Raw genomic sequence first — 17,380 nt, 5'->3', positions numbered from 1 at the left:
TATATCATGGATAAACTACAACTTTTTTATTGCAAAATAAGTTCATATCAGTTTAATTTGTTTGATACCTTTTAATGCATTTTTATTGTATAAATTTTAAACAAATTATCTGATATGATGGTGACTCCCGATCGCATAAGTTTAAAGAACTATATACAGAATTAGTTTTGTTTTTTGTTAAGAAACAGTTGCTTGCAGTGTAACCCAGTAAAAAATATTTGTTTTGACCCGATGCTACTGGCGAGTACCGTGTTACTTTGTGTTGTACTGGACCATGACTGGTGAGTTATAAGGAGAAAATAAGCAAACTACTAAACCGACTTGATATTTAAAATTGAAATACATGCAAATTATTGAACCTGCCAGTACCAGCATTTTTAGAAACCGAATACTATTAATTTATTTGTATTTCGTGCCAATCCATTAACTTTCTATTCCTTTTTTTTTTAATTTTTTTTTATATAATATACTCAAAACTTAACTTCTGTATTCTCAATTTATTTCTCGTGTTTACAATTTGTTTTAATTAATATATTCAACACAGCTGTATTCTTCATTAATTTCTTGTTTTTTTATATCATGGACAACTACACCTTTTTTTATATGAGTTTAATTTATTGGATATATGTTTTGCATTTTTATTCCATTGTTCTATTTTATCCTGGTACGATGGCGACACTTCATAGACTGGCCGGTTTTTGAAGGCACAAACTGTGGTATTATTGCTTGTTATTTGATATTGTTGTCCTCGAATTATCTGTCGAATTTCTACTTTCTTGCCGAATCATTTCAAAAACGACCCTTCCCCCCCCCCCCCCCTAGCGATTGTAGGCCCTACCCAAAGCCAAACCGTGCCCATAATGCTTTCCAAGACGTAACTCGCTCCGACGGCTCTTGCATGCAAACTGTTTTACAATGAGGAGAAATACGCACATTTTGACATAAAACAGTAGCTTAGACAAAAGTTGTTTTGGCTACATACCCTACGCACAAATCAACCTTGACATATTAAGGTTTATTGTTGATACTTAAAGGCTGTACATCGAGATTTGAGTTTGTACACACACCCCCCCCCCCCCCCATTATTTGTATATATTTTTTTCGACATATCTTGAAAAGAGGCAAAGCAGAAGAACAGTTTGGTTGGTGGTATTTGTTGCTGCGTACAAAATCTAGTTGGGGGGGGGGGGGGGGGCACATAATTTCTGGAGGACCGGCATAATATCTTGTCACACTGGGACTACGTGCAAAATTGCCATCAGACATCTCTCCCCCCCCCCCCCCAAAAAAAAAAAAAAAAAAAAAACTGTATCAAGGTAATAAACACACAAATCAGACAAATTAATTTTTGCATTGCTACACTCTCAGAAGACATTTTTATATAATTATTTTCTTCATCATTCTACTGAACGGAAAAGGTCACGACTTGCTCTACATCAGAAGAGACCATGTGTACATCTCTTAGGGGCGAGTGTTGGCTCTGAAAAGAGCCGGTTTGGTCTCGACGTTTCGAACAGTATACTCTGCTCGTCTTCAGGAGAACCCTCTACATCAGCCAAAATTAACATAAAATACGTTTAACATGTGCAGTCCTCAGCTACGCTGATTTCCACTTTTTAGTAGCGTTCACACTGTAAGAACCTTAGAACCTTCATAATAAATAATTCTACGTAACTTCATAATAAGTGCTAGTTCGAGGTCAAACTTTATGAAGTTAAGATAAAATTTAACAAATATCAGCCCACCGATAGATCGTTGGCATGGAATTTCATCTCCGAGAGGTTATAAAGTCATTATTCTTTCCGGTTTCAGATTATCTAAAAAATCTACGCGCAAATTTTGGAGGGGCACCAAGTCCTAGAACAGGGCAACATAAGTTTTGGTCTCCCGTCGCTTCTTTGGTTTATAAATGGCCTTCGTTTAAAGGATTTGGGTACTTTTTCATAATGTCCAAATATTTACATTAAACTTACAGGGTTTGAAGATAATGATAGTGGAAAGCTTCCCTTCGAATATTACTTACTGAGATGCTGTAGTTTTTGAGAAATGAGTAAAACAATGTCATGAAAATACGTTTGTAAATGCTCAAAGTAATTTTGGTCTCATGAGACCAAAATTATTTTCATAACATTGTTTTACTCATTTCCCAAAAACTACAGCACCTCAGCACATAATATTTTCAGGGAAGCTTTCTACTATCATTATCTTCAAACTGTGTAAGTTTAGTGTAAATCTGTGGACATTGTTTTGTTTTTTTGTCCTACAAAAAGTACATACACCCTTTAATAGATCCATGCGTGCTATAATGTGGGGTGTCGTGGCCGAGCGGATAAGAGCATCGAACTCAAGCTATCTACCTTTATCATGCTGCCTCCATCTTGGTCTTGTTGCTCGTATCGAATAACAATAATGAATGCTAATGAATCATTTTGCAAATAGGAACCAGACTATTTTGTTCGTCCAGCCCATAGAGCCCTATGGCCCAGCCTCGGTTTGGTAACATTGTTATCAATGGGAGAAATTCAAGATGGCTGCACCATATTAAAGGTCTATTCTAAATCAGGAGAGTGTTGGTTCGAATCCCGGTACGTCATGACACTTTGTGCTCCTGAGTAAGGCACTTGACAATAATAGACCCTTCCCATGAAAATATGTAAATTGCACGTAGCGCGTGCGCACTAACGTTTTGGTTGGCAAAATGAGGGAACATCGCGCTGTTTTGTACACGGCTAATTGGTGCGTGACGCAGACGTGATTGCGCGTCTGCTCAGTGCACAACTCTATGGCGTTTGCTTCTCTCCACCCCTGGGTTAAACAGGTACATGTGAGGGCAGAGATGGTTCTTGTGATTATTGTAGCCGAGTCTAGTAGCGCGTTATGATGTTGCACAGGCTGTGTAATCCCAAGGGAGCTGAGATGGTTTCAAGGAATGAAATTAGGCCAATTGACATGACCAGGGGTAATAATGTTGAAAGCGCTTTGAGACGCCTTTCGGGTGTGTAAAGCGCTATATGAAAACTGATAACTATTGTATTATAGCATGTAAGAAAATGTACGAAGTTATATAGTATTGGGGTAGTTCTGAAAAGAACCGTTGGTTTCGTAAGAACCGTTGGTTTTCAGAACCACCCCCAACTCTTTAGAGATAGTCATTAGTACATGGTGTTACCGCAAACCTTTCTATATCGTAGTTTCAAATCCTACTTATAATAGTAATTAATAATAATTCTATTAAGTTTGACGACCGATTTTCAGGTTACCTTTTTGGGCGTGGTTCCTTCACCGTATGGGGGGACACAATCATGGGCCCGGGGGGACGAAATCCAATGCCACCACAGCGGGTACTGAAATTATTTTGATACCATGTCCGAATGAATACAGTGGTAAGCTATCTGATATCCTTCGAAGTTGAACATGTCGTCACTCTCGAACGTCATCAATGCAACGTTGCTCTTGGAAAACACCGATTCTCCTTTCAGGTTATCGTCGCAATATCTGAAATATAATAGAGGGAAAATTTGGAGTTATAACGTATAGGCCTTTTCGAAACCACGACACGGGCGTAGGCTTTTGGCGTCTGTTAGTTATGTGCTCTCAGGGGTTTTACGTGCGGATGGAAACACAGGCAGGAGTTGTGTCACCTATCCTTGTAGCCATATATAAGTAGTCACCCATTCGAACACGGCCAAATTCTCGTTTTTTCCCCTTTGTTAAAGGCAGTGGACACTATTGGTAATCACTCGAAATATTTATTAGCATAAAAACTTTCTTGGTGACGAGTAATGGGGAGAGGTTGATGGTATAAAACATTGTGAGAAACGGCTCCCTCTGAAGCGCCATAGTTTTCGAGAAAGAAGTAATTCTCCAAGAATTTGATTTCGAGACCTCAGATTTAGAACTTGAGGTCTCGAAATCAACCATCTAAACGCACAAAACTTCGTGTGACAATGATGATTTTTTCTTTCATTATTATCTCGCAAGTTCGATGACCGATTGAGCTCAAATTTTCACAGGTTTGTTATATTATGCATATGATGAGATACACCAAGTGAGAAGACTGGTCTTTGTCAATTACCAATAGTGTCCATCACTGCCTTTAATTTGTTTTTGTTTTTACTTTCATAATATTTCTAAAATGGTCTATTTCCGTACATTATGAAACAATAATTCATAACCGCAAACCGCCACAGTAAATTTAAAATATTTGAAGAAATAGAATCTCGCAATGGTTTATTTTAGGACCGTTGATCTCTATCAAAAAAATTGAGATCAAAAGTAGTGGGACCAACTTGGTTCTGGAAGTTCGAATACGCGTGAAACTTCCCCTTGCTTCGGTCGCCAACGCTGGTGACATAATAACTCTCAGCCAGTGATAGGTACGTCTTCCATGACCTCAGTGAGGCTAGACTTGACTCAAGTCCCAATCCCGTGCTATCGACAGACAACTATTGTTTTGTGATGCTCTGCATTCCCCCAACCTGTTTAGACCACATGTTGACGGAAAACGCGACTTGAGTCAAGTCTAGAGTGAGGGCGCTGTTTGGGTATTGTGACGTCATATGACGGAGTCTATACTTACTCATCTGGGTACTCCTCTGTAACCAAATCGCCCGTCATCATCTTCATCTTGTCATAGAAGCAGCCCCAGCCCTCTAAGGAGAATTCTAAAAAGTCCAGTTGGACGACCTCGTCCTCCGCACACTGTGAAACATAGTAATACCCGAAAGCACAAAAGAGGGGTTGGGAATAAATTCGTGAAATACGTGCGCTATACAAGGCTACAAAATTATCATTATTATTATTATTATTATTTCGAACAATGAATATTAGCGTTCATGGTTACAGGGACAGTGACCATTTTGTTTGGCAGATTATTTTAAATCTTACCTCGATGACATAGCTGCATTTGGCGTTGCTGGAGTAGGTATTAGGGTAACCTGGGGATGAAATAAGCCCTGATTCTTCCAGCCCGTAGTGGCCGCTACATCCTAAGGGGGTCAACGAAAATAAGAGATAATTCACGCACCATGTATACGAATGATCGCCATTAAACTGGTCCCCTGTAAAGACAGGCACTGGTCTTACATTCACAATGATATCATTGGACGAAGCTTTCCACATCTTTGTTATGATTGGTCAACTCTGATGAGACGTAGTTTGTCAGAGTTGACTTCGAATCTCCGTCCGTTTCAAATTGGAAAAAGGTAAATCTGTAATAGAGCCTCGAAGTGAGACATCAGGGCCCAATTTCATAGAACTACTAAGCACAAAAATTTGCTTAGCATAGAATTGTTGCCTTGATAAAAACAGGATTACCAAACATATTTTCACATGATTTTCAGGTCGAGCAAACAATAGCTGAACACCAGTAATAAGCGATATGCAAAAAATCGAAATTTTGTTGGTAATCCCGGGGTTTTTTTTCCAAGGAAGAAATATCAAGCTAAATTTTTGTGCTCAGCAGCTCTATCAAATTGGGCCCAGATGTTCAGGCACGCAAGCCAATAGATATCGGCCAATGCAGAAATCGCGGGGTTCTGGAAAGGGTATCTTTTTATTCGGTAGGATGCGACTTTGCTATGGGGCGACTTTGCTATGGGGCGACATTGCAAGTCACCCACTTATAAGTCACCTCCCTACAAAGTCACCCCCGACAAAATTACCCCCTTACAAAGTCAACCCTTAGTCGCTACGAAAGTCACCCCTTGTAAGTTACCCCCTAATAGAGTAAACCCCTGACAAAGTCAACCCCCCTTACAAAGTCACCCACTTCAAAAGTCACCCACTTCAAAAGTCACCCCTTACAAAGCCACCCCTTATAAAGTCAACCCCATACAGAGTCACCCCTTACAAAGTCACCACCTTACAAAGTCACCCCTTACAAAGTCACCCCCTTACAAAGTCACCCCTTACAAAGTCACCCCTTACAAAGTCACTCCCTTACAAAGTCACCCCCTTACAAAGTCACCCCCTTACAAAGTCACCCCCTTACAAAGTCACCCCCTTACAAAGTCACCCCTGACAAAGTCACTCCCTTATAAAGTCACCCCCTTACGAAGTCACCCCTTACAAAGTCACCCCCTTACAAAGTCACCCCCTTACAAAGTCACCCCCTTACAAAGTCACCCCCTTACAAAGTCACCCCTGACAAAGTCACTCCCTTATAAAGTCACCCCCTTACGAAGTCACCCCTTACAAAGTTAACCCCTTACAAAGTCATCTACTTACAAAGTCACACCCTTTAGCCAGTCGCCACGTATAAATCACGCCCCCCCCCCCCCATCCCACCGTTTGGAAAATCCTGGATCCGCCCCTGGTGTCAAGTTCGAGAGCTTTTGGTGATTCAACAATACAAAGATACAAAACTACACAAATACACTTAACAAGAACAGTAGTTGCTTCTTTGTACCTGTTTGAGCGACGACGATTTCGCAAAACGGGCCTTCAAATTCCGGCAGGCAGTCGCAAGAGCAGTGCTTGTTAGGAACTCCACCACGCTGACACCTATCCCAAAGGTCGGCGGGACACAACGCTGTATCAACAAATGGGATATACGTAGCTTTGTGAATTATGATGGGGGAGGGGATACAGGGGGTTCTTTGTGTGAGGTGGGATATGGGTGAAGTGTTACAAACGAATTGTTGATCTGAGAACATTTTAGACTCCCTATTGCAAAACAAATAGAAGGAAGTTCTCAATGGGAGAACGCTAGGTGGCAGCAGACTAATCAGGCAAATTTCCATTGTTTACGTAGTTCTGAGCATGCGCACATTACCAAAAAACAATGGATTTTACCTGGTAAGTCTGCTGCCACCAAGCGTCCCAAAAGTCTTCCATTCCATCATGGCTGTTTAATCAAAGAGTTGAACTATAAAGCTCAACGTAGTTCTAAGCTTGCGCACAAAATACCGATAACAAATGATTTTACCTGGTAAGTCTGCTGCCCCGTACATTCACATGCCTTACTACAATGCTCATAATATGAGAAATTAAACACTATTTTTGTATCATAATTTCAACATCGAAATAACAGCTGTACAGATTAAAGGGGAAAACCTGTTTTTCTACAATATGTATGTGTATATACTGTGCTGCCACCATATTGAGCATGTGGCCTTAAAACTGGTGTTAAGTCTGCTGCCACCTAGCGTTTCAAAGTCTCCCTTTATACTATACGGCCATCGCACATTAATACTTAACATACCATCTACACCGTAGATAGCGTTCACAGTGAATACGTCAAGACGAGACAGTCTCCGTTGTGTACCCATCTTTGCTGAATCCTTCTCAATGTGTGGCATGATCGTTGATGACCTGTGGTCGTGACTGAATGCCTTTCAATTCGAAAAAAAAATGAAATATTTAGAAATTTGCAGATAATTCTGACCAATGAGCACAGCTTCCTGCTGGTCTGCGAGAAGCGATGGATTTCGATGAAGACATTTTCTTTCCCACAACCAGTCCAATAAAGATCGTTCGTTTATTCTGTTGTCCCCGTCATCCTGTAAAGCCCTCTCTTTAAGTGCTTTATTTAATGCTCCGTAGTATTACTATTATTATTATAATAAAGTCAACGATTTGTTGTGTTTCAATATTGGAAATCTTTCAAACTACTCGAGAAAATACATGAGAAGAGAGTTGTCAACCACTATCTTTTCAGAACCAACACTCTTTAAGAAAGAGATTTTACACAATGGTGCTACCACAAACAATACCCCATAGTCCCCGCTTAATAAAACAAAATTTTTATTGTGTTTTTTAAGGTAATTTGGATAAATTTACCCGCATCCTGTAAGAGGCCTGGGATCTTTTCACAAAAAATAGGGCTAGTCAAAATTTAAGGCTAGTCCTAAGTTAGGACGAGTAACCCGTACGTCTTAACTCGTACTCTCAACTCCTTGGGAAACCCATCCAGACCCATTGAACAATATCAGTGTTAAAAAAAATAACTCAAAAATGATTCGAACAGGCAATAATAAAACGTGTGTAAAACACATACATTACGACTGTAGTGCATGATGGACTGGAGATCGTACGGGGCAAGTATTGGTCGATCTGCCTTCCTGAAGTTGTGCTCAAATCCCGGTAGGATGTTGGATTCAACTACGGTGACGTAGTCATCACGGTCGCTTCTGGTCTGCTCGTGGAAACGCCCGAGGGCGTGGCCGAGCTCATGGAGTATAGTACCAAGCTGAAGGGGGTAGTGTTAGAAATAGTGTTACCGATTCATTTAAATAATATTTAACAGTGGCTCAGTGAAGACAGGATATATTTGGTGAGAAAGTGAAGACAGTATGAACTTAAACGAAAACAGTGGTCAAAAGTGTTAATCCGAAACGATCAAAATGTAATGTCCGTAACGCCATGTTTTGTGCTCTATATACCAAATTTGTGATAAATTATGTCAAATGTTCCTCTGCATCTTTTACACAATATCTTGTTAATTATCTGGTACAACATTGAGGGGAACCCAAAAGTCATAGACTTTTGTACAAATGTAAAGGGTAGTCAAATGTCATGTCCAAAAAATGTAATGTCCGTAACAGCAGCATTAAAGACACTGGACACTAATGGTTTTTAGCGAAGACCAGTCTTCTCACTTGGTGTATTCTAACATATACATAACTTTTAAAAAAACTGTGACAATTTGAGCTCAATCGGTCGTCGAAGTTGCGAGATAATAATGAAAGAAGAAACACCCTGACACACGAAGTTGTGTGCTTTCAGAAGCTTGATTTCGAGACCTCAAATTCTAAATCAGAGGTCTCGAAATCAAATTCGTGGAAAGTTACTTCTTTCTCGTAAACTACATTACTTCAGAGGGAGCCGTTTCTCACAATGTTTTGTACTATCAACCTCTCCCAATTACTCGTCACCAAGAAAGGTTTTATGCTAATAATTATTTGGAGGTATTGCCAATAGTGTCCACTGCCTTTAAAGGAACACGTTGCCTTGGATCGGTCGAGTTGGTCTTTGAAAAACGTTTGTAACCGTTTTTTATAAAATGCATATGGGTAGAAAGATGTTGTAAAAGTAGAATACAATGATCCACACAAACATGCCTCGACATTGCGTGGTTTTCCTTTTACCTCGTCGACTAACACGTCGCGGCCATTTATGGGGGTCAAAATTTTGACTCCCATAAATGGCCGACGGTGTTAGTTCGCACAATAGAAGGAAAACCACGCAATTTCGAGGCAAACTTGTGTGGATCATTGTATTCTACTTTTAAAACATCTTTGCAACCATATGCATTATATAAAAAACTGTTACGAACGCTTTTGTTTTGACCAACTCGTCCAATCCAAGGCAACGTGTTCCTTTAATGAATGATATCTATTAAATGAATAAGAGATACAGACTGAAATTCAAAGTGTATGCTCTCCATATGGACTACTATATGTTGTGGTAATGGAAGGTTCTAGATAAACATTATACAGATGTATAACTCCCGGAAACTGTCTTATTTATGTCCGTAATGCTTGAATTGCCCTTATACATGTACACTATTAAAGGCAGTGGACACTATTGGTAATTAAAAAACATTGTTAGCATACAAGGTTGGTTAGGAGTAACGGAGAGTTGCTGATAGTATAAAACATTGTAAGAAACGGCTCGCTCTAAAGTAACGTAGTTTTCGAGAAAGAAGTATAATATCACCAATTATTTGATTTCGATACCTCAAAATTAGATTTGGAGGTCCCGAAATCAAACATCTGAAAGCACACAACTTCGTGTGACAAGGGAGTTTTTTCTTCCGTTATTATCTCGCAACTTCGACGACCAATTGAGCTCACATTTGCACCAGGTTTGTTGTTTTATGCATACACCAAGTGAGAAGACTGGTATTTGACAATTTCCAATAGTGTCCATACACTATTAATAATGTTTTTTAAAAAAGCATGCCTACCGCTCCACATTTTCCTGTTTGAAGATGCATCCGTCCGCCAGAGCGTTCGCGGTAACCAATAGACGAGGAGCATCTATACGAAAACCATGTTATAGAAAAGCAGTAAATGTAAGACAGAGAAAGTGTATAACAGACACTTAACAGCCCTTTCACACGAGAGCAATTTAGCAAGTGTCCCTTGCTAAAATGTAGCATGGTTGTAAGATTTTACAAAATGTACCTCGTGTGAAAGGACAACAATGTTATTGTGTCTTGCTGTCCAAGTTTTCTTGCAATCTTTTCAAACAGTGCTTCATTTAACAACCATGCAAGGTATACCCCAGTTAAATTTCTGTTGTGTGAATCTACCATTATACAACAAACGCGGTAGTGCCGCAAAAAGAGCCGCAAAGCAATATGTACAAAAAAAAAACAGGCAAGACAATAAGACAAAAGTCATTAAACGGAGTTGTTAAAATGACATATTAGGCCCGTACAAGTAAGCACCAATAGTGTCCAGCGTCGCTTTAAAGAAATGAAGGTCAGATTGTTCAGTTTGTATTTAACACGTTAATTAAATCATCTACTATGTACCCTTAAACACACATATATACATGCGATTCTACTATTAGTGTGATTCTATGTATTAGTAAAACACACAATACAAACAGCCTACTGCCTAGTTTATGCTACAAATGTATATAATGCCGGACCAATGGTGCGCCGTTACAAAATCAATATTGGCCCAGAAAAGGTTTGTATTACGATTTTCTGAGCCAAAATGGTGTGCCGCATCGAACCAGTATTGGCTTAGAAAAAGTGTGTCTATACACATTTTGCCAAAATGGCTTGCCGCCAAAAAAGGTACACAGATGTCACAAAGTAAAACTTTCATTACCGGACGAAAATTCAACCATTATTTTAACTCGTCAGTTTTGATTAATAAAATAAAAATGTTAAATGAAATAACTTTGCAATAAACAAGACCATTACAATAAAGTGTATAGTTGTCCATGATATAAAAAATAGGGGGGGGGGGAATAAAAGTACAGCAGTAATTAATAAATTAATTTTAAAATGCTATGTAAAAACCATAAACATAATAAAGGATGTATTATTTTAGCACAACATAAAAATAAATTAATAGTATTCGGTTTTTCGAAATGCCGGTACCATCAGGTTCAATAACTTGCACTTCCTTTTTTAATAACAAGTCGGTTTAGTAATTAGAACACAATTTCATTTACCGTTTCGCCAAAACCAGTATTGGCATATGATTGGCATATACCAAGTTTTCTTAGTGACCATTTTCACAAAAATGGTGTGCAGCTACAAAACCAGTATTGGCCCAAAAAAGGTTTTCTGCTTTACTGTTTGCCAAAATGGTATGCCGCAACACCAGTATTGATCAAGGATGAAGGTCGAAAAGTGAACATCTGCTTTTCTGCTCTTAAAATAGCAGAACAGCAGATTTAACGTCTTGTGTAAAGTGTATAATTCTACTTTTCTGCTTTTCTGCTGTCAGAAAAGTATATTGAACGTGTAAGGCAAATACATTGTTCTACTAATCTCCTTTTCTGCTAGCTGAAAAATAAACTTTACTTTCTCTCATTCACTATTTAAATAGTTTAAATAGTTGTTGCCGAATCGTGCCGCACCGGGCCGCCGCAGGGCACACTACGCCAACAGCCTTGAGTCAAGGCTAGATCGTGCCCAGGGCATAGTCAACTATGACGCCATCTTAATGGAAAAAGGGGGGGCACAGCTATTTCCATGACTCAATTTTTAACCAATCAGATTACAGGATTCTATGTATGAGGTATATAAAACAAACTATACAACAAATTTGCAGGAAAAAACACAGCTATGACCTATGGTGGTTAGAATGAATCTCTATGGCACAAGATACTCTACAAAATAACACTCTCCTCTGTCAAAAATACAAGTCGCATCAAAGAGGGAAAGAAATGTTTCTTACCCGTCGTTGAGTCCGTAGACAACCAGAGGGTGTATATCGCCACTGTAGTCATCAAACGCCTCCACAAATGTTAGACCTGTATGCTCTCTGTAGATTTCAATCGCCTCCCTAAATACTTGCTTGATGCCGTTGTCTGTAACGAAATACCCATGAAAATTTACATTATTCCTCTGCTTGTAACATTTTTTAGGAGAAATGTTTTTTAAGGGCACTGGGGTCGATTTCACAAAGAGTTAAGACTAGTCATAACTTAGGACTAGTCCTAAAAGATACTTAAAACGTATTGCTAGTCCTATAAGTTAAGATGAGTAACTCGTCCTAAGTCGAGATAAGACTAGTCTTAACTCTTTGTGAAGCCGACCTCTGGGCACCTTTGACAATTGTCAAAGACCAGTATTCTCACTTATGCATAAAATGAACAAATCTGTGAAAAATGTGTGCCAAGTTGGTCAGCGAAGTTTCGAGAAAATAATGGAAGAAAAAAACACCAGTGTTGCACAAATTTGTGTGCTTTCTAAGGCTTCTCGAGTTCTGAAGTCTTTCTCAGATTCAAATAGTATTCTCAAAAACTTCGTCACTTCAGAGGGAGTTGTTTCTTATAATTTCTTATATCAATAGCTTCCCTTTGTTTGACCAAGTAAGTTTTCTGAAAAGGTGGTCAAAAGATAGCTGCTCTAGATTGGCAAAAGTCGTGGGTTCGAATCCCACCCGAATAATATGTCTGTGATTTCAACCCCCCCCCCCCGCCCAGAATTCAGGAAAGTACTGAGTATACAGTTCTAACACACATCGGTGTAAGTGTACAACCAAAATTCATATTCAGAATTTGTGTTAAACAATTTCCTGCTTAGCAGAAATGAGCAGGATACCAGTCACAACGTGTACTTGTGACCTGGTATTTTGGCTGGTAAATCTTCAACTAGTAAGCATAATGTTGCCGGCTTAGCTCAAGGAAGGAAATTGGGTCAAGATTTCGCAACGAATAAAGACCGACTCACCAAGTGATGCGTCGAACCGATACACGAGGGTCTTGTTCGGCCAGGTAGGGAAGACGGCTTGGGCGTCACGCCGTACCCGAGCTCTGTTCTTAGCTGTGGCTTCCCTCATGGCGAAGTAGACATCTTTCTGTTCCGGAGTGAGCTCCATGTCACCCTCAACACACCCTGGGGAGGGCGTCATCTCTGCCCGGGCAGCCTCTCCGTCACGCTCGCTCAGGAATTCCACCGCTTTGCTGCTGAAGTCATCCCGCATCTGGGGTTCAAAAGCAATCTTGTTAGGCCCCCATTCGAAAAGATTACTTAAATGGACGGGCTGGCCTTCTCAACCAAGGGATCAAAACTCGAACATTGGACGTTTCTCTTCTTGAACGTAGCCACATACATGTACAACTGGGTGATTTATTCAAACACTAACCCTTGTGGCGTGGCGCACCCTAGTTAAGGAATCAAACCACGAGTCAAGGTTGAATGGGTCTTACATACTAAACTTATTACGTAATTTAAACACGACTTTACTAGCCACGTGCACTTTAATCACCATGACCAGTGAGCCGTTAAACTAAACATGAATGTGGGACGGGCGAACTTCATCACGTTTGTTTAGATGTAATTAAGATGACCTTCCCTTTAAGGGAACTCCGCAAACTCAAGGCCTGATACCTCACGGAGGCAACGGAGTCGTTGTCTCCGTTGCCCCTCTTGCCATTGCCTTCTAAAATTTAAAATTTCCTCATAGGGTGCCCTTTGCCAAAGTGAAAATGCCTTGGTGCCCTTGCCCTTTCAAAAACGAAACGTACAGGCCTGAAACTCCCCCCCCCCCAAAAAAAAAAAAAAAAAAATGGGATACACACCAAGGTGGCGTGCCAACTTCACAATGACAAGAATGGGTATTGTTGTCTTGTAGTTGCTGAATCATACTGGATGTGTTTAATTCTTCATCATAGACATTAAACCAGTGTATGTATGTGCAGCACTCTCTCTCGCATACACTGGTTTAAAGGCAGTGGACACTATTGGTAATTGTCAAAGACCAGTCTTCTCTCTTGGTGTATCTCAACATATGCATAACATAACAAACTTGTGAAAATTTGAGCTCAATCGGTAAACAAACTTGCCTTGTCACACGAAGTTCTGTGCGTTTAGATGGTTGATTTCGTGACCTCAAGTTCTAAACTTGAGGTCTCGAAATCAAAATCGTGGAAAAATACTTCTTTCTCGAAACTATGGCACTTCAGAGGGAGCCGTTTCTCACAATATTTTATACCATCAACCTCTCCCTATCTACAACCTCTCCCTACCAAGTAAAGTTTTATGCTAATAATTATTTTGAATAATTACCAATAGTGTCCACTGCCTTTAACGTCTATGATGAAGATTCAGTAACTACAAGACGACAATACGCATTCTTTCATTGTGAAATCTGTGGTGAGCTTGGTAGGATTCGAACCCACAATATTGTGATTGCAGGTCAAGGCAGTTTAAACCACTGGACCACGGTATAGTAAAACTAATGGACTGGTGGATTTTTTTGTGAACCATCTTTTAAAATGACACACATTCAAATATTTTGAGTCTCGTCTATATAAGTTGATTAAAGAGAAACAATTATATGTTTTCTGACCAGTTGGGACCTTACTGCACGTCGTTTAAAGACAGTGGACACTATTGGTAACTGTCAAAGACCAGTCTTCTCACTTGGTGTATCTCAGCATATGAACAAAATAACCAACCTGTGCAAGTTTCAGCTCAATTGGTCGTCGAAGTTGCGAGATAATAAAAGAAGAAAAAAACCTTGTCACACGAAGTTGTGTGCTTTCAGATGCTTGATTTCGAGACCTCAAATTCTAAATCTGAGGTCTCGAAATCAAATTCATTGAAAACTTCTTTCACGAAAACTAAGTCACTTCAGAGAGAGCCGTTTCTTACAATGTTTTAGACTATCATCCTCTCCCCATTACTCGTTACCAAGTAAGGTTTTACGCTAACAATTATTTTGAGTAATTACCAATAGTGTCCACTGCCTTTAACAATCCTACCTCCATGGTTTAATGCAACCATAACAATTAAGAACTTATTAAAGAGAGTAAGTTTCATAAAATAATAGTTCTTTTAGGGAGGTGAACACCATTCTTGACTTACCCCACGATTTTTGACAAATGCGAGGGTGAACCCAACCAGCAACAGGGTGATCAGCAAGGTCTTCATTGTCGGTACTTCTAGCGGCTCCCTTCGTCTTAATGAAGACCGGTTGATGGTAACGCGGTCTTTTATTGGCTGACAGTTTCAACAATTCCTGATCAAACACTAAGCTATCCCCGGGGGGAGGTACGTCCCGTAAAAATATGTGATTCTATTATTCCAACGACGAAGGCGGGGATTGCTGTATCCGCAACCATGGGTCTTCATGTGGCGATACAAAGGAAACATGAGACTATTTTGTGAGCCGAAAGCAGTGGCTTTGACAAAGTAATATTTTAGCCGACTGCACACGAACGTAGTCCAGTCCGTTTCGCAGAGGAACTCTGACGACTTTTGGAATATTGTGAGAATGTTTTACTTTGGGACGACTTTTTTTCCGGGTTTTGTTTTGCTGGATGTTGAGATCTGTTTTTGTCGTTTGTGTTTTTGTGGGGGGGGGGGGGGGGGCTGTACGGCTGATTTTTTTTATGGGGAAGGGGCTGGGGTGGAGGGGTTGCAGTTAAAAACGTTAATTTTGACTTTCATAAACTTACTGGCGTCAGCACATCCAAATTGTCATATTATACTTCCCGTACCATTATAGGAGTGTCACCCAGTGCTTGACACTCAAAACCGTCTAATTAACTTTGTATGTTTATTCTTTGCAGTGATTTTGTGGACGGATATAGTCCAAGGGCACTTAAACGTATGTCTTCGTAAAGAGTATTTACCAAACAAAGAGATTCTATTGATAATAGCTTCATTTTAATTAAATGTAGCGAGGTTAATTAAGAACAATTCATTGTTTTGTGGCAAAATAATACCTTTGTTTAAATAAAACCATGTCAAGCATGTCGATGTTTTTTTTTTTTATGGGGGGGGGGGTGGCTGGGATGGAGGGGTTGCAGTATACTTTAAAAACGTTCATTTTGACTTTGATAAACTTACTGGCATCAGTACATCCAAATTGTCATATTATACTTCCCGTACCATTATAGGAGTGTCACCCCAGTGTTTGACACTCGAAACCGTCTAATTAACTTTGTTTGTTTATTCTTTGCAGTGATTTTGTGGACGGATATAGTCCAAGGGCACTTAAATGTATGTCCAAGGGCACTTTAATGTATGTCCAAGGGCACAATGTATGTCTTCGTAAAGAGTGTTTACTAAACAAAGATATTCTATTGATAATAGCTTCATTTTAATTAAAAGTAACGAGGTTAATTAAGGAAAATTCATTGTTTTGTGGCAAAATAATACCTTTGTTTAAATAAAACAATGTCAAGCATGTCGATTTTGTTAGGGGGGTGGGCTGGGGTGGAGGGGAGGGGTTGCAGATTCTTTAAAAACGTTAATTTTGACTTTGATAAACTTACTGGCATCAGTACATCCAAATTGTCATATTATACTTCCCGTACCATATAGGAGTGTCACCCCAGTGCATGACACTCAAACCGGCTAACTAACTTTGTATGTTTATTCTTTGCAGTGATTTTGTGCTAATAGTGATCTATCGTTTTGCACGTTCAAAGTAGCGTTACACGTTGAGATCTTGCCGTCGCCCAATCACAAGCTCGGGCCGGGACTGAAGGCTCAACCCTACTCGGACCGTTGTCTTAGACAGTGGACACCTTTGGTAATTGTCAAAGACCAGTCTTCTCACTAGGTGTATCTCACCAATGCATAAAATAACAAACCTGTGAAAATGTGAGCCTGGTTTTGTGCCTTTAAATAGGTTTTTGCAGTTGTGAAACTAAAAACCGTTTTGGCATTGACGGTCATAACCAAGATTGGGACCGAGTCCCGCCAAAACGAACGACCGACCTTTGTTAGTGAAAAAGAAAATTCTGCATAGCAAATTTCTTAGCTGGTGACCAAGATACCGGTCGCAGAAATGGTAGCTGTGTGTTCTGCTGGCTGGTACCTATTTTTGCTAGGAAAATAATTGCATGTGGTTAGCAAGTTTTGTTGCGCTTTTGAATGAGTTTTCGCAGTTGTAAAAATGAAAACCGTTTCTGGCATTGACGGTTATAACCAATCACGAGACCGAGTTTAAAATGGCTCGCCAAAACAATCGACTAACCCTTTGTTAATTAAAAAATAAAACCAAGTCCTCAAGTAAACACATAACAATAAGACTGAACTGTTTTAGCGATATCGCTCCAATGTTTCGCTGGATTGTTAGCACAACGTTCTAACAGGACTCGGGAAAGTACTGAGTATACAGTGCTAACACACATCGGTAAAAACCAAAAACTAATATTCTTTATCCCCGATACAAATTTAACATCTATTATAGCACAACGTTCAAAATACCGGTAATTAAATGTGGCAAAT

At 39.7% G+C, this 17,380-nt stretch overlaps 1 protein-coding gene across 1 annotated transcript; it reads right to left on the bottom strand.

Moving 5' to 3' along the window:
- Positions 1-2,200: 2,200 nt before the first annotated feature.
- On the bottom strand, positions 2,201-15,089 carry LOC139948492 (protein SpAN-like). The gene is made up of 10 exons (XM_071946649.1): positions 15,005-15,089; positions 12,866-13,118; positions 11,868-12,000; positions 9,911-9,983; positions 8,000-8,191; positions 7,205-7,334; positions 6,410-6,532; positions 4,888-4,988; positions 4,580-4,701; positions 2,201-3,495 (listed from the first exon to the last, which is right to left on the bottom strand). Exons 1-10 carry the CDS (start codon positions 15,068-15,070, stop codon positions 3,351-3,353), a joined length of 1,338 nt encoding a protein of 445 aa, XP_071802750.1. The 5' UTR covers positions 15,071-15,089; the 3' UTR covers positions 2,201-3,350.
- Between the last annotated feature and the right edge of the window lie 2,291 nt (positions 15,090-17,380).

This window comes from Asterias amurensis, chromosome 15 (assembly GCF_032118995.1).
Source record: "Asterias amurensis chromosome 15, ASM3211899v1".
In the NCBI taxonomy this organism is placed as follows: Eukaryota; Metazoa; Echinodermata; class Asteroidea; order Forcipulatida; family Asteriidae; genus Asterias; species Asterias amurensis.
The sequence above is the reverse complement of the archived record's forward strand: the minus strand, read 5'-3'. Positions and strand labels throughout refer to the sequence as shown.